This window comes from Meleagris gallopavo, chromosome 5 (genome assembly GCF_905368555.1).
Source record: "Meleagris gallopavo chromosome 5, MGAL_WU_HG_1.1, whole genome shotgun sequence".
NCBI lineage: Eukaryota > Metazoa > Chordata > Aves > Galliformes > Phasianidae > Meleagris > Meleagris gallopavo.
In genome coordinates, this window is record NC_139408.1 from 14382768 (window position 1) to 14404219 (window position 21452).

The following is a 21452-nucleotide window of genomic DNA, read 5'->3' on the forward strand; positions in this document are numbered from 1 at the left end:
CAGCAAATATGAAGATCTCAAAGATGGCCAGACATTATCAGATTTTTTAAAATGTGGTCATGGAAGAGAATGGATGTGTCAGCACAGAAGCTGCTAGAAAACAAAGAAACAAACAGAGAAAGTGAACTGATAAATGCCCCAGAACAAAAGTCTCAGTCATATCTCACAATGAACCAACAGTCAGAAATCCTTAGAATCCAATGCTGAAGTAGAAATCAGGCTTCATTAGTCTTGGAGCTTGCTTCTTAAAGTAAGTAAACTTCCTTCTTAGATCTGCTATCTCTTCCCCCCCCCAGCTCTCTAAAGACAGTATTCTGAAGATGAAAAATATCTGGTGTTTTACTTTCTGTACATCCCTACTGGTTTCTGTCTTTCAAGCTGTAACACATTTGGCAGGGCTCATAGCAGCATAGAATGGGCTCAAAAGTTCTAGTACTTCAGGTAGCAAAAATGCGTGTATTCAAGTTGACGGCACAGGAAGTTAGTTCTAGCTCTCAAAAGGTTAAGACAACTACTGTTCAACAGAGGCAAAAATAACACAAAATAAAACGTTTGCACACAGCAAGCATGTGTTACTCTAATTGTAGTTCAGCTGTTTTCAGGAGAGTCTTTCAGCTCTCAGCTAATGCCCTTCAGCTACCTTTGCATGAGATCAGATAAAGAGGCACTTCAGAACACAATTCAGTTAATCTCCTTTGGATATCTCCTTGGGTATGAGATTCCGCCTTCAGTGAAAAGGCTCTCCCGCAGGAATCCCACACCCTGGAGGTTAGTGAGAGGGTCTGGGGAATGGGAGACTTCCCTTTAGTCAGGAAAGAGGACGTGCGTGAGCGCCTAGGCAGCACTAAGGTCCACAAGTCCATGGGACCTGATGGGGTGCATCCACGTGTGCTGAGAGAGCTGGCTGAGGTCATTGCCAAACCGCTCTCCATCATTTTTGAGAGGTCTTGGACAACAGGGGAGGTCCCTGAAGACTGGAGGATAGCCAATGTCACTCCGGTCTTCAAAAAGGGCAAGAAGGAAGATCTGGGTAATTATAGGCCTGTCAGCCTCACCTCTGTCCCTGGAAAGGTGATGGAACAGCTTGTGCTGGATACCATCTCCAGACAACTGGGAGAAAAGGAGGTTATCAGGAGTAGTCAGCATGGGTTCACCAAGGGGAGGTCGTGCTCGACCAACTTAGTGGCCTTCTATGATGCTGTCACATGCTGGGTGGATGGGGGAAGAGCGGTAGATGTAATCTACCTTGATTTTAGAAAGGTGTTTGATACTGTCTCCCACGACATCCTTATAACAAAGCTGAGGAAGTGTGGGATAGATGAGTGGACAGTGAGGTGGGTTGAGAACTGGCTGACTGGCAGAGCGCAGAGGGTCGTCGTTGGTGGTGCAGAGTCTGGCTGGAGACCTGTAACCAGTGGTGTCCCCCAGGGGTCTGTGCTGGGTCTGGTCTTGTTCAACATCTTCATCAATGACCTTGATGAGGGGATAGTGGCCACCCTCAGCAAGTTTGCTGATGATACGAAGTTGGGAGGATTGGCTGACACGCCTGAAGGCTGTGCTGCCATTCAGGCTGGACAGGCTGGAGAGCTGGGCAGTAAGAAACTGGATGAGGTTCAACAAAAGCAAGTGTAGGGTCTTACACCTAGGGAGGAATAATTGCATGCACCAATACAGGCTGGGGGATGAACTGCTGGAGAGGAGCTCTGCAGAGAGGGACCTGGGCGTCCTGGTGGACGACAGGTTGGCCATGAGCCAGCAGTGTGCCCTCGTGGCCAAAAAGGCCAATGGCATTCTGGGGTGCATTAAGAAGAGCGTGTCCAGCAGGTTGAGGGAGGTGATCCTCCCCCTCTACTCTGCCCTGGTAAGGCCTCATCTGGAGTACTGTGTCCAGTTCTGGGCTCCCCAGTACAAAAAAGACAGGGATCTCTTGGAAAGAGTCCAGCGGAGGGCCACAAAGATGGTGAAGGGTCTGGAGCATCTCCCCTATGAAGAAAGGCTACGTGAACTGGGTCTATTTAGCCTTGAGAAAAGAAGACTGAGAGGGGACCTGATCCAGGTTTATAAATATCTGAGGTGTGGTGGCCATATTGGTGAGGCCAGTCTTTTTTCAGTGGTACGTGGAGACAGGACGAGGGGAAACGGACATAAGCTGCAGCACAGGAAGTTTCGCACGAATGTGCGTAAGAACTTCTTCACGGTGAGGGTGACGGAGCACTGGAACAGGCTGCCCAGGGGGGTTGTGGAGTCTCCTTCTCTGGAGATATTCAAGTCTCGCCTGGACGCCTACCTGTGCGACCTGGTGTAGGGAACCTGCTTTGGCAGGGGGGTTGGTCTCGATGATCTCTAGAGGTCCCTTCCAACCCCTACAGTTCTGTGATTCTGTGATTCTGTGAATGAATGTTGAAAATGGCTGTGCACTCCATTTCCTGTAGGGAAAGCCTTGATATGGGCATCTTCTTTGTGAAAGTTGAAATTTGAAGACCTCCTACTATAGCACTAATTATTCATCTCACAAAGTTCAAACAATGTGAATGAATTTCATATTCTCAAAGCCAAAGGACTACTATCTTTGTGAAAACTGTGATGAACTGAGACTGTTTTAACAATCCTAAAATGAGACCTGGTGCCAAACTTGATTAAAAGTTTCTCAGAGTCACTAGAATCAGTTTACGATGCATTATTCTTCTTCAGATTCAGCAGGCATAATCAACTTTTGGCCCCAGACAGTATCCTCTAGGCAAGATCTTCTAATAGTTCAGTTTTTAGTAAAATGCAAATTGATATTGCAAAAGTTTGAGAAATAGATCAACAAACTTCCTCTGACTTGGAAAAAAAAACCACTTTCCTTCTCTTTTAAAACACACGCTCATCTAGGTGATATAAGAATAAGCACAAAACCCATGTTTTTTTAAATGTGCTTTTTAATCATTCAGAGAAAATATGTTGATTGTAAAATGATCCAGAGGGGTATGCAACTTGGAAGAAAGTTCACTGTAATTTTGTACACAAATAAATAGAGCATTGTTAAAAATAACTAGAGAACATACAGGATACAGTAGCAGGGAAAAGCTAAGTTCAAAAGCTATCAAGAAAGATCAGAGTGGTGCATAGTCCCTTTACTTCAGTGCTGTTAGCTTTTTTCTGCTTCATTTTGATGTTAAGCTGATGGCTCTTCTCCTATGATTTCGAGCGCTCTCATCATTTTCTTCTGTGCTCTGAGACTCACTAGATTCTGGGACTGTGCACTGAGTGTCCTGACAGCCACAGCTTTCCACATACACATATTTATGTGTAATTGACCCCCCAGAGGGACATTTCAGTTCCACTTCCTTCATGCTAGTTTCTACTTCCTTGCAGCAGGAACAACTGTGCTCCATAGAACTGGCCTCAACAGAGTACCTGTTAAGATGGAGAAAGGGAACATCATTTTGTGCTAAAAACCAGAATACAAAGGAGAGAGTGCAGATAGGTAGAGAACTTCTGCAAGAAGTTTTGTTCTGTATGCAAAAGAGCCATATTTGGGGCTAATGAATTGTCCTGAACTCATCTGACAGGGCAGTAGTTATAACAATATGCATTTAAAATTCGGTGCATTTGGATGAGATTTTCTTGTAAAAAAAAAAATTGTCTAGGTCCTACTAAAGAAATGCAATGAGTTCTAGGAGTTCTTCAGTTTCCTTATATTCCTCTCATCATCCCAGCACAGACAGATTTTAAACAATCTGGATCAAACATCTAAGGGCAGATGCAGCCCTGAGCTGAGAAAGAAAACTGCTGAGCCTTGTGGCTACAATGCCACCTATAATGACATCATATCAATTGGCTACAAGAGCTACAGTTGTATCAGATGAATCCAAATGTGTATTCCAAAACAAGCAGTGTTAACAAGAAGAGGAACCAGCAGGTCCTTCTGTTGCTGTCTCATAGTAGGGTCTTTTTTTGCAGTGTTGTGTCCACCACCTTCCCAAATACCAATACTGACATGCAGAAATCTGTCAATATCAGATTTCACCATAAACTCTGTCAAAAGCCATCTTTTTCTTATGCTTGCATGCAGAGGCAGCTCTAGCAGGACTGTAAGACTGTGAGGTATTTGAAAATGCTGATAAAACCTGCCTAAAAAATCTGGCTAACTGGAGTTCAATCTCAGAGTAAAGGCCAGTTTTCTTTCACGTAAGGTACCCAACGATACATGCAGCAACAGGCTGTTTATTTGGGAATCTAGAATTATATTATTCTAATGTGTTTTAATAGCTTGATATCATGTGTCACACTAGCCGCTCTCCTTGTAGATTTTCGGGGAGTAACATATAATGAAATTACTCTACCAATACGACTCCTAAGGCATTTGTTTTCTCACTTCTTTGTCGTATAAAAACTGTGCATGTTTGAAACTTTCTTTAAAAGACACGTGCCTATTTCATTTTCTACGTTAATATATATGTTTATATGCTAACTCTTGAAAGGCAGCTTTTCAGCTTATGAACATCAAGACTGGCTACTCTCTGGTCTCATTCACATTACAGGAAATAATCCATGTTCTCTTGCAGTGACTTCTGTCCAAGACAGTCTGACACAAATGAAAGACGAATCATCTCTTAACATAAATAGAACTTGCCATAGCTATCTTAATCCCAGTGCAATCCAGTACACTTTTCTGCTTTGTGTTAAATTGAAACAACTTGCTGAGTTAGAGATTTCATGATTTTGTGCCCATGAGTTTGGGAGTTGATGGTTTTAAGTCTTCTGCTACTCTGTAGTCCATCAATTTTTTGTTCCTTTTACATAAAGGATGTCAGTTGCAGAATTCAAATCTCATTGTCCAATCAGTTTACTTACAGTGAAAAAGTTCCACATGTTCCTTCACATTCAGTCAGGACAACTCTCTCCAGGGAACGGCAGTTCTTATAGACAATAAAGTCTTTTCTCTCACGGACAGAGCATGGTGTGGGGCTATCCAAAGGTACACCTAAAGGAAAAAATCAGAAAACACTTTCAGTGAAATAGCTCCATTTTTTCCCTGAAGTTCAGTACACTTGGCTTTGCTAGTGCACTGGAAGAATCGTCTTGAGAGGTTTTTCTGCTTCAGTTTAAACCCTCCCATACAAATTGGGCACTGAATGCTTGGAGTAATGAACATAAACACAGGTGCATCTATTTAAATACAAACATATCAGCCTCTGCATAATAAAATGGGCTGATATAAGATGAAAATTCATTTTCTGTACTGTTAATTTAGGTATACCGACATACTTACAGGTTTTGCAGCAACCGTTAGGTAAGAATGTAACAGTTCCCTAAAAGAACAAAAAAAGACAGGAAAAATATTATTATTTTATTTCCCTGTATTAAAGACGTTTTTAGTTCAATAACAGAGGAGAACTTCAATGGCTAGAAATTACTAGCTAAAACTCTAGCACTTATCAGAATAAACAGACATGATGGTCTATAACAGACTTGAAATCTATCAATTTTTACTGAGGACTGTGGAAATACAGTTGAAGTTTTGAAGGAAGTCTCCAATAATCATCAAACCATCACTCAAAAAAAAAATTCACAAAATATTTTCTCAGAGACTTCTTTTCTATATTTGTATGGTACATAGTGTTACTGCCTACTGATTGGACACTTGTATTTCTGTGACATTCATAAAAAAATGATTCTTCTTTAGGCACGACCTCTCTCAAAGTAATCAGCAAATACTTTTATCTGAATTCTGACCAGTTTTTTTGGCTACTAAGAGAGAGTTGACAGAAGAATCTTAAACTCTCAGTCACATATCTTATTTAATATGCTCTGTAGGTCTGCACATAGATGAAGCAAAAATCTGCGCCATTGGGACAGAGAAACTTTGGAGAATGATCATCAGAATCAATGAGAGATTGTTTAATTAGGTGAATGAACTCAACTGAATCAATTTATGCATTAAGTAGAGGGTAGTACATTTTCCATATGTACTTACAGGTTTGCAGCTCTCCTCACTGAATGCAGGACATGTAATTTCAGATGTGGAAGAGAAAAGCTGGTTCTTGAGACTTGTACAACTGTAAATGGTGCAGTTGTTGTAAGGATCATTTGTAAACTCTCCAGGCTGCAAGTGAAATACAAAATGTAATAGGAAAAGGTGAAAGGAGCTCAGACTGAAATGTTTCTCTCCTCTGAAAATGACTTTCATATTGTTTCTCAGTTAGGTTAACATCAATTTTGAATACAGAATTTTATGTACATTGCAATATGCTACAAGTGGAGAGAATCTTCAGTTTTACGTGGGATTTCCCTTGGAAAAAAAAAAAGCACTTAGAGCACTTAAAGCACATTAACAGTACTAACAAAGTCATTCATGCCTATGGATTTTGCCTATGGAAAGCTAAATAGGAACTATAAAATTGTTTCATATGCAGGCTTTTCTAACATTCTGCAGTACACAGAAACTAAATAATAGAGAAAATTTCAAGCTTCTAATCAACAATAAATAAATAAATAAATAAATAAATAAATAATGCAAAAACCTTTCCATGATATTACTGGCTTGTCATTCTAGAAAAAGCCTTTCAGAAAATTTGATTTCATTAATCCTTCTGGCCAAAATACTGTAGATTGTCTTTGCTTTAGGTATGTTGTTGACATTTCAGATGCAAAGTTAAACAAGGCCTTATCTTTGAAAAGAGGAAGTTCACAAATTTGATAGAGAAGTATTATTTAGAGCATACTTACATTCAATATGAGACTGGAACCGTGTGATGTATGTATAATACATTTTGTCTGCACACATTTGCCACAACATTCACCTTCTACTTGTTTCCGTTCATATCCCTACATATTAAAATTAGATAAAAATGACAGCACTGATAGATGCACTGTGGAAAAATAAGTGAAAACATACTAACCCATGAGTTGCTTATGCCTTAAGCATACTCTAGAATGGTGCCTTTCTGTGCTAGACTTCACCAAACAGAAGTAAAAAAAAAAAAAAAAAAAAAAAAAAAAGGCTACAGATGGAATAAACTAAAGACTATGGTAAGTATACCTAAAAACTAAGAATCATTCCATTAAGTGCACTACTACAGACATTTCTTAGCTAATCCTCCCAAGGTAAACTGTTGGTTATACTGTCAAGCTACACAAAATAGATAGCTCAAGGACAGTCAGTGTCCATGCTGTAGCTGGATTCTCACTTTCTGTCCCCCATACATAACCTATGCAACTCATTGATCACAATGTTTTTTATGGACATGGATATTATGTTTGTTTGTTAATTTTGTTAGTTTTACATTCGTCACTTACTGGTTCACAGTATGTGTTGCATGGAATATGTTCACAGGAGATGACATTCAGTTGAGTGCTGATGTTAACGTCATTAGTGCAGAAGCAATCGTGACACTTATCAACAAAGACTGAGGAATTAGGCTATAAATTTAAAGAAACAAAGGTTCATATATTAATGAAATACGGCATGTGACAGACATTTTTTAATTCCCAAAAAGCCTCTAAACCAAACCATGGAATAGGAATCTATCATGAACATCACTGGAAATATACTTGTCTAATTGTTTATGAAGATAATATAAATAATATTGAATTAAACTTCACATGTGTTTATTGAACTCCTATATAGCAAAGATAAACTCAGATATTAAAAGCTAAGGAGTCATATAAACATATGTAAGAAAATAGTTACTAGACCTTAAAAAAATTATTAGGGATCAATGTCTGCTCAGAATAATCCTTCTTTACAAATCATTTCTGAAAGCATTAAAATTAAAATTGAAAGGAAATACTGACAGTAAGTATGGTTGACTTTCCAAAATGCATAAACACTTCACTCTAAAGCCAAATCTCTCTCTGATATTGACATTTAAAAACAACTCTCTATTCACAGCAACTTTTTCAGAAAATTTAAACATTGTTGAGCTGACAAATCCCTGGAAAAAATTGAAAATTTCTAAAATACTGCTGGATAAACTTCCTTATAGCACTTCTGTTAAAGTATGCTGAATTGCCTTTTAAGCATTTTCAGAGGATTATTGAAATATTCACTTACCAAGAATTCAGCATTCTGATGTACACAGACATTCTTGGGAACTGTTAATAAGAAAGGAGTTAGGCAGTTACATCAGAGAAAAAAAGTCCTTACTCCACTCTAGTCACACTCATTTCTTCCACAGTGAATTACAATGCTCATGCTCAAATACACTGGTTATTCCACATTTCTGGTAGCAGATGTGATGTATGTAAAGTAAAAGAACAAATACTGAATGTGCAACAAGGGAGGAAGCTTTAACCCAATATACATAGTCCAGTTCCCAGCCAAGAATGTCCATGTAACAGTTACAAGAAGTTCCCTGTATCAATTATCAACAATCTATCTTCTCCTCGATACATTAACAAGGACGTATTGCTAGGTTAAGCTGAGACCACAGTCTCAGTTAATTCTATAGCAGTTTCTACAGGCACCTACAAGCAGGAAAAACGCACTTTAGCTACATGAACTCTATCTAATTTCACAGTAGTAATACCACAATATTAGTAAAAAAAAAAGTTAATAGTAACAAATTCATGGAATCTGACTGCTTATTCATGTCTTAATTAGTACTGCATGCAGTCTCATTAAATCTAATACTAAATTACATAATATATAATGCTAGTCATTTAAAACGTATTTCCAAAGGACTTACCACACTGGTACACAGGACAGCACTCATCACTGGGAATATAAGACTGAACTTCAAATCCCAGCGTACACTTGGGGGGTTTGGTTGTGCACAAACTTGTGTTGCATTCTGGGAAAAAAAAAAAAGGAATAACCCAGAAATTACATTAAATCTCAGTTAGGAAAAGGTATTTCTCAGGAATCCCCATTTAAGCAATATTTCTTTGCTAGGAAATATTCCAGACCCTCCCCAAAGAAACAAATTGCACATGGAAGATGCATTTTTCCTAGTGAATCCAGATGCCAGGCTCTGGATGGGGAACTGCACTCTTTTTTTCTTTTTTAATTTTTTTTTTCTAGTACGTAATTACCAAGTGTAAGAAAAGTATCACAACTCTTTGCTAAGAAATCGTGGGTAACTATTACACTACACTCTCTCTCTCTCCAAGATTGTAGGCAACTGTTGAAAAATGAAAACCATACAGCCAAAGAGAATTCTGCGATCCAGCTGAATTTTACTTGAAAAAAATCTGATTCTAAATTCAAGAACTGTAGATACAGTTATGTTGAATCCCAGAATAGAAAATTCCATGTTGTGTCACAGCATTATTAAATTCATTTTTTATTTATTTATTTTTTTTATTTACCACTGGACAAACAGATTTAAGAAAACATATTTCTTGGCTCCCTACTTCATATCTTTGATGCTTAACTAGCTCTTATCCTTTCTGTTCCTGAAGAATAGAGAAAGACTAGAAACAAAAGCATTAACTCACTGCAAGTGACAATGGGGCAGCAGGGATCTTCAGAGTTGACTTCAGTGACTTCATAGAAGCCTTTCCCAGAACAACTCCTCTTATTTTGTTCAGGACATTTGTGAGGTTCACATACAATGCCATTTCCACCTTCCAGGCAAACACAGTCCTGGCAGTCTGCTATAAACTTTTCTCCAAACTGTCATTAAAGAAAATAAAGTGAATGATTGCATAGAAAACAACAGTGAAAAGCAATGAGAAAATGGGGAACCACAAAACTGCACCAGACTACTTTCTTCTCCCCATACTCAACCTCTCCTTGAAATACAAAAGCAAGTGGCAGCATACCTCTCTTGGTATCATATCCAATCCAACACAGCCTGTGAAAATATCAAAATAAATTTGCATTACTACTCAAATAGCAGTAGACATCTTCACTGTATGTTGTATGAATACCACATATAGTCAGATCTATGTTGAATGCATCAGAACAAAACAAAGCACCCAGCTGAAGTAGTAAAACTCACCGCAGGTATTTACACAGACATCCACACCAGAGTCATACAGCATTGTACCATTAGGACAGAAACAGCCTTCCACTTGTTTAACTGAAGTTTCATTATGTGGACTGTATGAGACAAAATGTTCAGAGGAAAACCTTTACTATCACAGGCACACAGAGGAAGGTTAAGCTGAATAATTATTAACTGAAAATACAGGTGCAAATAATTTGTACTTCTGAGATTTAGAAGTTGTCAGTGTTTACATTTGGTTGAGTTGAACAACATAAAAAGTACAGGCATCTATATTTAGGATCAAAAGAATAGTGGTAACAAATGAAATAGTCAATGACAGGAGGTTGGTTGATTTCTCTCAGCAACATATGCTTCAAATATGGCTGAACACTTGTATGAGATGTAACTAACAGTGGAGAAATTCTTTACCTTGACTTGCAGGTTGTCTCTTGAATAGGACCACATGCTCTATACTCTTTATGTTTGGGACATTCATAAGCTGGAATGGGAGAATAAAAAAGAGGAAGAGCTCAATAAGAATATCATACAAAGTTCTCATGACCTTATGGCAAGGAATTAAACATTAAGTACTCATTTTCCTATGTACGCTTGACAACCTTAAGAAGCAAAGAGGTTAAATAGATATCAGACTCATGCAATTTTGCCACACAGCACCATTGTTTACATTCAAGGAGATAAAGCCAGGAAACTATATCTCGATTACAATTTTGTCACAATTTAGGTCTCTTTTGAATAAGTTCTTAAAGGGACATGTATTCCTACCTTCCCATTCTCTTTTGATTACACTAAATAAATGAGTCATCTGCCAATATCTGCAAAATACACAGTTGACTATGTGAAAAAAAGAGACATATCTATTAATACAGATCTTTCTGATACAGTAAATGGATGTATATTTTTGCATTTATTACTCATTTATTACTGCTATTGTTAAAAATACACCTGAAAATAATTTGAAGAAATTATTTATTGGTGTGATTTATTCATGTCTTAATTGCTCAGAAAGAAATATAACCTATCATTAAGACATTATTATAGAATGGTTTGGGTTGGAGGGAGTTGTTAAGATTATCTAATCCAGTTCCCTGACATGGGCAGGTACATTTTTCAGTAGATCACGTTGTCCTGTTAAACACAGCTTTGAACACTTTCAACAATAGTGCAACCACAACTTTTCTGGGTAACCTGATCCATTGTCTCACTATACTAATCATTAAACATTTCTTCCTTATATACACTCTACAGCTATCCTCTTTCAATTTAAAATTATTGTCCCTTGTCCTGTTACTACAGGCCTTGGTAGGAAGTCTTTCCCCATCTTTCTTATTCACTGCCTTTATTTATTGAAAGGCTGCAATAAGGTCTCCCCACTGCCTTCTTCTTCTGGCTGAACAACCCCAGTTTTCTCAGACTCTCTACACAAAAGAGGTGCTTCAACCCTCTGATCATTGTTGCAGCCTTCCTCGGGATGCACTCTATCACACCCATGTCTTTCACATACAAGGCACTCCAGTACTCCAGGAGCAGCATTCCATCACCAAGTCTGTAGTGATATTGGCAATTTTGTTCTGACCCAGATACAGGACACTGCACTTGGCCTCAATAAATTTCATGAGCCCACAGCTCCAGCAAGTTAGGGTTTATCTGGATGGCATCCCTTCCCTCTGGCATATCAGCTGCATCACTCAGTTTGGTATCACCAGCCAATAACTTACTGAGGGTGCACTCAATCCCAATATCTATATCATCAATTAGCATTGGTCCTTTTTCCTAACTACCATGACTTTTCAAATCTGATGGAATGTGGTTTAGCAGCTACATCAGTGAAATAGCTGAAATATAAGTTCAATATAAGATTCCCTTAACACTTCAAGGTAAACGGCCAAATACTTACAGCAAACACCATTGGTATGACTTCTCCAGTCAATGCAGACGTTTTGATCGGCACAGACAGCTGCATAGATCTGCAGACTTGAGCATTCCAGGTCTAAGTCGGGAAGCATACAGCTATCAAAAACGCAAGCTGCATAGTACTTATCAGGCTTAACAACTTGATGGCACTTCTCAAACACACTAAAAATAGAAACATACATCATTATTAGTTACTGAATTATACATAATTTCTTCAATGTGCTAAGCATGTTATATTGTGGTAAAAGTGACACTTCAGAAGATGTGAACAAGGATTATTATTGGCAGATTTCCACTAAGATCATTTGACTAGACTGCTGCCTTCCAACATATTTTACAATATTCTCCTCTCATCTACAATACACCCATGCACCAATATTTTCACTCTAGGAGCTACATGAATATTATGAAGTGTATTCATTAGCTATTTTTCACTTTTTAACTCTGACACTAGGTTCAAAACACTAAGATTTTTTTTTCAGTTGGTCTCTCTTTGCTGCTAAGAGAACATGGTCAAAGACCAGAGAGTAGGACAGTGGCAGGCAGCACTAAAGAATGTAAGAGCATCACGTAAGGCTAATGTAGCAGCCAGAGGGTTGTGAATAAAATCTATCAGCAAAGGATGACATCTTAAAACAGAAAAAGAAACACAAGAAAGCCAAGAAACCCACAGAGCTACAAAAGATAGGAGAGTAGTTAGAAACATTTTTATTGAGAAATGAACTCCAAAACTGTCATCACACTTGAAAATCAAATGCTTATAAACACCAGAGGAATGCATGCCTACCTTCCCCAAAGAAGCTCACAGAGGGAAGATTCTTTGCAAGGCTGTCCTGTTGTTGTGCTAGGTGCTTTTGTAGGAACTAGGCCTGGAGAACACTGTGGTTTGGACGGATCAACAACTTGCCAATGATCTGCCATGGTTTCACAGTTTTCTGCAATATTTCCATTTGGCAACCTGCAGTCATCTGCCATGTTGTTATTGCAAGTGCCTAAAATGGGTACGAGGAAAAAAAATTCACTCACAGATTCATTATCCAATGCCATTCATCTTTATGGCAGGGCTATGATTTACCTGTTTGTAGTTTTCTGAAAGTACAAAAAAAATAAGAACAAGCCTTACCACACTGTCCTTGAGTGTTGTTTCCAAACAGGCTGTAGGGCATTCTGATAGAAAATGACAAGCCATTGAAGGTCACATTCATTTTAAGCTCAGGAATTTCCACTACACGATTTATGCCTGATTCATAGATCTTCAAGCCAAATTTCTTATAAGGCAAAGCCACAGCCTGTTTGTTTACAGTCACCTAGTAAATAAAAGAAAACAAAAAAGAGACATACATTTCATTTGACTTTAGAAAACAATCAACTGTTCATTACTTTGCATTGGAGATAAATTTGTAAAGACTTTTAGTTTATAAGAAATGTCCCTGTTTTTCTTTATGTGATACTGGAAAGCCAAACTTGGCTTCTCCAAGCCAGAAAGCCCTATCAGCCATTAATAAATTAGAATATACTTAGGAGTTTAAACACTCTACAGATTTCTTAGGATGACTAGGGCAGCAAGTACTGCCTAATGCTATCCAGTATACTTACAACCTTCTTTTGTGATGCATTTACATCAAACTAATTCATAATACTCCTATAAGTAACGTTCAATGAAAACTGGACAAATCAAGTCTGAAAACAAACATTTCTCTCTCAATTTTGATCCCCAAAGTTGGGAGCAATATTTATCAGTTAAACACATGAGAGTCTCTTCTCTGAAAAATTTAAGAAGTAATACCAATCAAAGCTAGTGACAATTGTTTTTTAAAATGGTTAAGCCCAGTTCTTTAATTCCAATGTCTAGTTTACATTGTGTCCTCCCATTCAAAATCTAATCTTTTCCTTTCTTACACAAGTATCAATTGTAAATTAATTTATTTTATAATCTTAACTCTTAGCCATTCATCCATGTTTATGCATCTGTGAGAGAGAACACACTGCAAATATTTGTAATAAAAAAGGAAAGGAGTTGTTGAAACTTTTCCCAGTATTCAGATTCAGAAAAGCATCCCTTCAATGCAGTACTAGTTAATAATCCAAAATGGTTTAAAATGTGAAACAAACATTCGATTTCTAATTTTCTCCTAATGCTGTGCATATAATTACGAGGTTGATGACTTATTAATATTTCTGTCAAAAAATGAAAAGTAACTTCCTCCAATACCTCTACTTCCAGGGTATTTGGTTTCACTGTTACAATGCGCACTTCCTGAGTCTCATGTCTCACAATGAGTGCTCGTGGACAGGAAACTACATCCCGTGCGTCACAATGGTAGTTATCGATGTAGACACCAAAGTTGTCAACTGTTTTTTCAATCTCTTCCACAAGAACATATGTGCAATTCCCTTGATAGCTGTAGTACAGTCCATCAAAAGTCAAATAATGTGGGTCTCCCCAGCCAGTGCAGTAACCTGCGAAAATATACAGCCAGGTTAGAGACTTACAGTAACATCCAGAATCCAATCAGACTACAAATAAAATCTGTAGGTGTGAGATTCATCTACTCTAACTTAAAGAATTTAAATATTTAAAGTATATCTGTCAATGCACAAGCACTTTTTTAGAACGTACCCAAAATAGAAAAGAATCCAGGGACTTGGAAGGCACTGTTTATCTAACTTATTTCTGAATGACAACAGAGAATAGGACTAATCGTACCCTAGAAGTACCATTACAGATTGCCTAAACAACTAACTTATATGCAGATTTGTAGTCTATAGATGTCTGCATCTGGACATTTACAACCTATCGTAAGAGAACAATTTGTTCTACTGACAAAATAGTTATGTAGAAATGGTGGAAATCAAAGTAAAGTCCCCCAGTTAGCCAAAAAGAACCAATGAAGCACTCTAAACAGACCAACATTGGAAGTCTTAGAGCACATCTTGCACAGTATTTGTCTCCAGTAAACAGTGCTGCTCTTTACAGTTGTACTGTTCCCACAGGCAATAAAATATTACACAGAATATTATACTTACAATCACACTCCCAATGCCAACAGCACTGATCATCATCAATGACTTGCACAGGAGCGAGCCCATTGGAACAGGTGGGTTTAGGAGGTGGCTCACAGATTACTGGAACAATCACAACAGTATTGTTTTCTACACATATAGCCTGGATGCAGTTACACAGCCACCACGATTCACCTGGCTGTATTTGGAAAGAAGTTAAAAAAAAAAAAAAAAAAAAAGCCTTATGAACCAGTCAGTTTAAGTCAGACTACTAACATTTATGCCTGAATACCTTCTACAAAGTTTTAAAGCGTCATGTGTTTATTAGCAATTTTCTTCCCACAAGAAGTCTGAAACTGGGAAAGAAGAACAGCATTCAGCCTCATTAAGGCCTCAAAGCTAGATTTATTCAAAGTTGCTGAGTGAAAGGCATAATTATAACAGCTAAGCCAGTAAACAAAAAGGGGAATTGCTTTTTTCAAGTTTAATTTGTTTAAAACTTAGATATCTAATTTCATCACCTAGACTCCCCACTAGATCAACAGGGAAAGAGAGGATATGATCAACTCTGTTCCACAGATGTCTACGGAAGCTACAGTGAAAACAAGCTACTTGGAGTGTAATGTATTAGATCACTATATGCATGCATTGTGAATGTAGGCATTTTTTTCCACCTTGCTTGAGTTTCTCAGCCACTCAATAATTTTTATCCCTGCATAACTAGAACTTTCCCAAAACCTTAGAATTGGAGTGAAAAAATCATTAAATGTGGTGTTCTGTTCCAAAGTTAGCTCTTGAAATCAGTCTACAACCAGGATAGACTTAGTTCAGCCCTCAATTTTCTTGGGCTGTACTGTAAATACAACAAACTTCTCATCACACACTGGACCTATTCAAAAGTAGAAAAAAGCAAAGATAGTTTACTGCCTCTTAGCCCTTGGTTTCCTCTTCAGAAAAAGTTTCTGATGAGAAAGAGAAGGATTGAGCTGCAATCTAACACCTTGAAGAAAGATTTTTTAAAACTATTATTGAAGAACTAATGCCAGCATAAACACTATAAAATAAGAATTCACTAGAAGTCAAGCTGATACCCAACAGAACTGGGACAAACAAAATGGACTGATAGTTAATTTCTATCCAGATTAATAAATACACTCTAAACATGTACCTAGACTCCTACCAAAGCACAATGACAAAAATAAACATAATTAAATTCACTAACCGCGTAAGTTTCATTAGGCGAAATTGTACAATTAGAGCTGGGACTGGCAGTTGAACTTAAAGTACTGAGTGTAGTAACTGTGCTATATGTAGAGCTTCCTGAAACGGTGACTGTACTTGATATAGGAGTTGTCCCAGAAGTACTGGCTGAACCAGAGGAAACAATTTCCGAGGTGGTAATGGTGGTTGCAGTGACAGTACTAAAAGAACTAGAGGTTGTTCCTGAAGTGGTGGTAAAAGGCTTCGTAGGAGTTGTTCCAGATGTAGTGACTGTTGATGGGACTGTTGAAACTGAAGGTGGTGACATACTGCCAGATGGAGTCAACAATGGAGAGGATGCTCCTGTACTTTGTGTGCTAATGGGTGTAGAAACTGAGGTTGTCGAAGAGCTCTCAGACACAGTGGTTGTACTTTCGGTGCTAGAAGAACCTGTAAGAATTGTAGTGCTGTACGAAGATGTTCCTGAGAAAACAGACGGTTTAACAGTTAGTATCTGCTCCGATGTCATACAAAAAGCACAAAGTAAGGCAGATCATGGAAAATGACATCTCCCCCTGAAAAGAAACATGAGACAGCATGTCTAGACAACAAAATTCAGGTAGCTTGGACAGAACTGTAAGGAGTTTAAGAGGTGGAGTGCATTAGAGTGAAAGTAGAGGGATCACAGCTCACACTGCATGAAATCACAGGGCCTGTACCCAGCACAAATGCTTGTGATCCAAGCTATTGGTCTGACTGACACTGAGAAGATCAAAGAGCAAACTCTGCTCTATACATTTCTCAGGTCTTCAAAACCATTCTCTCACTCTTTTCATAGTCATGCCATTAAAATTAAACAAACTAACAGCCTTCCTGCTTTGAAGGTGCACAAGCCATAGGCCTTAAGGAAAGATCCTTTAAAACTTGTCAACAAGCATATTAAAAACTTCTCCGTGATAGACAGAGACCAAAATCAGGAACATGTTGTTTCCTCTCCTAAACCATGAAGTGAAGGTACACATGGCAGATTAAAAAATCACTACCTCCACCTTAAGAGTAAAGGATTAAAGCCTGAAAAGCCATGATATAGCAGAACTTGAAATAAAAGTGTCACATGAACAAGCACCATTCCTTTGTGAAAGAGGCTTAAAAAGCAAGATATTCTCACCAGCTAAAGGATGAGACCTCACAGTATGAACAGTAATACTTCACATCAGATCACTAAGTAAATCAGTCAATCAGCAGACTCTGACTGATAAAATGACAAAAAAATTCTACCACATGTGCAATAATGTACAATAATCATTATCCTAATGACAAATGCACTCTCCTCCCCTTGAAACACCAAGATGGAGAAAATTATTCGAAGACCTGATCTTTTAAGGAATACACAAAAAATAGCTTTAACAAACTTAAAATCACACTGAAACCATAAATTAAGGTGCTAACAGACAGAAAAAGTGTTTACAATAAAGTGCAGCACCAGAATGAATAACCAAAACAAGACCTGAAGTAGTTGACAAAGGAGACGCCCACAAAAAAAGACCACTGCGCCTACACGAGACGCCTCATAAGGGAATGTTCTCTCTAGATTGAGGACAAGATATCGCAGCAGCAAAAGGAAGACTTCCAGTCAGACCAATGGCGGCCTAAGACTACCAGCTGCACCTAGCTGAAAAAAACCTTTTCCAAGGACACGCAGTGTCAACCAACAAGGGACCTTCTGCCCTCAACTAATGCACTCACCTTGCCTCCAAACAGCAAGAGTCAGGACTACCTTGGGCTCCTGCTCCATTAAGGAACGTTCAGCAATCACACCCGGCCCTCAGCCCATACACAAAGCCTACGTTCAGGCGCTCACAGGCCTTCACCTCTCCCTCTGCAAGGGAACACCTGACAGCAGGGCCAGACAATTACCTTCCGTTGTCGTGGGTGGAGGTGTTACGGAGGTGGTGGGTGTTGGCGTGGGTGTGGATGTGCTGACTGAAGTCGGGCCGGATGAGGTCGTGACAGTAACAGGCGTGGTGCTCACGGTGCTGCCGGTAGTGCTGCTGGAGAGCGTTGTGCCAGAGGTGGTAGTGGGGGCAGACCCGGTTGTTGTTGGCGGGGCACTGCTACTTGACACGCTGGTACTCGACACACTTGTACTCGTGGTGCTCTGCGAAGTGGGACCTGGGAAAACACAGGGTTTCATCGTTGCAAGCAGGCCAACCGCATTTCCTCTCTCAGTCCTCATTTCTCAACTGACTTCACCAAGCTCCACAACCGCAAGCCCAGGAAGTTCAGAGTGTAGGAATGGAGACAGTCTCATTAGTCCTATTTATGTCATTGCGGAATTCTACTCCAAGGTTTCCAAAAACCAGCTTTGGAGACACGTGCAAACGCCACACCTATGACCAATGCGGCATCTAACCACCGTGTGCACAGTGAAAACAATGCTCAGGCTACAAGAACTCCGCAGCCCTTAAGCCAGATGAATGCACTCCGATCATCCTTAGGCTTCTTAGACTTTTCCTTACCTTTGGCTGTCAAGTTCTATTGCGTGGAACCACCACCGGACCCAATGCAGCAAACTAGCAGGCCCGATTTCACACCACAACTAATTTCCTGCCACCTCACTTGGGGCTCCAGTACAACTACTGAAACTCTTCTCTATACCCCTCTCACGTCTTCAAAAACCATTCTACCGCATTTGTCCATGCCATGCCACTTATCTCCAACTGCTTTTCTATGTTTCTTGGTTGCCCACGCCACAGGCCAGAAGGCTGCCTCCTTCAACCTGTTCTCAACAAGCAATTCAGAAACGCCCCATGGTACAGAAACATCTGCCTTCCAATCAAACGCTCCATCTGCAGGATGTGAACATACACACCACCCACAGAGAATCACTGCAGGAACTAAAAAGAATTGCACACGAGCGCAGGGGAAGAAAGGGCAGAACGTCTGAATGTCTGTGACCTACAAGCACCAGAAACCATAGTGCCCACCACAAAAGCCCACTGCGCCAACACGAGACGCCTCATAAGGGAATGTTCTCTCTAGATTGAGGACAAGATATCGCAGCAGCAAAAGGAAGACTTCCAGTCAGACCAATGGCGGCCTAAGACTACCAGCTGCACCTAGCTGAAAAAAACCTTTTCCAAGGACACGCAGTGTCAACCAACAAGGGACCTTCTGCCCTCAACTAATGCACTCACCTTGCCTCCAAACAGCAAGAGTCAGGACTACCTTGGGCTCCTGCTCCATTAAGGAACGTTCAGCAATCACACCCGGCCCTCAGCCCATACACAAAGCCTACGTTCAGGCGCTCACAGGCCTTCACCTCTCCCTCTGCAAGGGAACACCTGACAGCATGGCCAGACAATTACCTTCCGTTGTCGTGGGTGGAGGTGTTACGGAGGTGGTGGGTGTTGGCGTGGGTGTGGATGTGCTGACTGAAGTCGGGCCGGATGAGGTCGTGACAGTAACAGGCGTGGTGCTCACAGTGCTGCCGGTAGTGCTGCTGGAGAGCGTTGTGCCAGAGGTGGTAGTGGGGGCAGACCCGGTTGTTGTTGGCGGGGCACTGCTACTTGACACGCTGGTACTCGACACACTTGTACTCGTGGTGCTCTGCGAAGTGGGACCTGGGAAAACACAGGGTTTCATCGTTGCAAGCAGGCCAATCGCATTTCCTCTCTCAGTCCTCATTTCTCAACTGACTTCACCAAGCTCCACAACCGCAAGCCCGGGAAGTTCAGAGTGTAGGAATGGAGACAGTCTCATTAGTCCTATTTGTGTCATTCCGGAATTCTACTCCAAGGTTTCCAAAAACCAGCTTTGGAGACACGTGCAAACGCCACACCTATGACCAATGCGGCATCTAACCACCGTGTGCACAGTGAAAACAATGCTCAGGCTACAAGAACTCCGCAGCCCTTAAGCCAGATGAATGCACTCCGATCATCCTTAGGCTTCACTTTTCCTTACCTTTGGCTGTCACGTTCTATTGCGTGGAACCACCACCGGACCCAATGCAGCAAACTAGCAGGCCCGATTTCACACCACAACTAATTTCCTGCCACCTCACTTGGGGCTCCAGTACAACTACTGAAACTCTTCTCTATACCCCTCTCACGTCTTCAAAAACCATTCTACCGCATTTGTCCATGCCATGCCACTTATCTCCAACTGCTTTTCTATGTTTCTTGGTTGCCCACGCCACAGGCCAGAAGGCTGCCTCGTTCAACCTGTTCTCAACAAGCAATTCAGAAACGCCCCATGGTACAGAAACATCTGCCTTCCAATCAAACGCTCCATCTGCAGGATGTGAACATACACACCACCCACAGAGAATCACTGCAGGAACTAAAAAGAATTGCACACGAGCGCAGGGGAAGAAAGGGCAGAACGTCTGAATGTCTGTGACCTACAAGCACCAGAAACCATAGTGCCCACCACAAAAGCCCACTGCGCCTACACGAGACGCCTCATAAGGGAATGTTCTCTCTAGATTGAGGACAAGATATCGCAGCAGCAAAAGGAAGACTTCCAGTCAGACCAATGGCGGCCTAAGACTACCAGCTGCACCTAGCTGAAAAAAACCTTTTCCAAGGACACGCAGTGTCAACCAACAAGGGACCTTCTGCCCTCAACTAATGCACTCACCTTGCCTCCAAACAGCAAGAGTCAGGACTACCTTGGGCTCCTGCTCCATTAAGGAACGTTCAGCAATCACACCCGGCCCTCAGCCCATACACAAAGCCTACGTTCAGGCGCTCACAGGCCTTCACCTCTCCCTCTGCAAGGGAACACCTGACAGCATGGCCAGACAATTACCTTCCGTTGTCGTGGGTGGAGGTGTTACGGAGGTGGTGGGTGTTGGCGTGGGTGTGGATGTGCTGACTGAAGTCGGGCCAGATGAGGTCGTGACAGTAACAGGCGTGGTGCTCACAGTGCTGCCGGTAGTGCTGCTGGAGAGCGTTGTGCCAGAGGTGGTAGTGGGGGCAGACCCGGTTGTTGTTGGCAGGGCACTGCTACTTGACACGCTGGTACTCGACACACTTGTACTCGTGGTGCTCTGCGAAGTGGGACCTGGGAAAACACAGGGTTTCATCGTTGCAAGCAGGCCAACCGCATTTCCTCTCTCAGTCCTCATTTCTCAACTGACTTCACCAAGCTCCACAACCGCAAGCCCGGGAAGTTCAGAGTGTAGGAATGGAGACAGTCTCATTAGTCCTATTTGTGTCATTCCGGAATTCTACTCCAAGGTTTCCAAAAACCAGCTTCGGAGACACGTGCAAACGCCACACCTATGACCAATGCGGCATCTAACCACCGTGTGCACAGTGAAAACAATGCTCAGGCTACAAGAACTCCGCAGCCCTTAAGCCAGATGAAGCACTCCGATCATCCTTAGGC

General features: G+C 40.6%; 1 protein-coding gene across 1 annotated transcript in view; it reads right to left on the reverse strand.

Annotated features, from left to right (window-relative positions):
• Nucleotides 1–2973: 2973 nt before the first annotated feature.
• MUC2 (mucin 2, oligomeric mucus/gel-forming) overlaps nt 2974–21452 on the reverse strand; it is a 110463-nt gene continuing 91984 nt past the window's right edge. Inside the window, exons 55-75 of the mRNA XM_085223834.1 lie at nt 20871–21125; nt 19424–19678; nt 17973–18227; nt 16078–16538; nt 14880–15054; nt 14065–14312; nt 12976–13159; nt 12640–12844; nt 11836–12014; nt 10350–10419; nt 9933–10033; nt 9754–9785; nt 9427–9604; nt 8676–8780; nt 8042–8082; nt 7285–7407; nt 6715–6813; nt 5963–6091; nt 5258–5297; nt 4840–4969; nt 2974–3399 (exon numbers count right to left, since the gene is read on the reverse strand). Of these exons, the coding sequence (XP_085079960.1) occupies nt 3147–3399; nt 4840–4969; nt 5258–5297; nt 5963–6091; nt 6715–6813; nt 7285–7407; nt 8042–8082; nt 8676–8780; nt 9427–9604; nt 9754–9785; nt 9933–10033; nt 10350–10419; nt 11836–12014; nt 12640–12844; nt 12976–13159; nt 14065–14312; nt 14880–15054; nt 16078–16538; nt 17973–18227; nt 19424–19678; nt 20871–21125 (3518 nt within the window). The 3' untranslated portion in view covers nt 2974–3146. The remainder of the gene's footprint in view (nt 3400–4839; nt 4970–5257; nt 5298–5962; nt 6092–6714; nt 6814–7284; nt 7408–8041; nt 8083–8675; nt 8781–9426; nt 9605–9753; nt 9786–9932; nt 10034–10349; nt 10420–11835; nt 12015–12639; nt 12845–12975; nt 13160–14064; nt 14313–14879; nt 15055–16077; nt 16539–17972; nt 18228–19423; nt 19679–20870; nt 21126–21452) is intronic.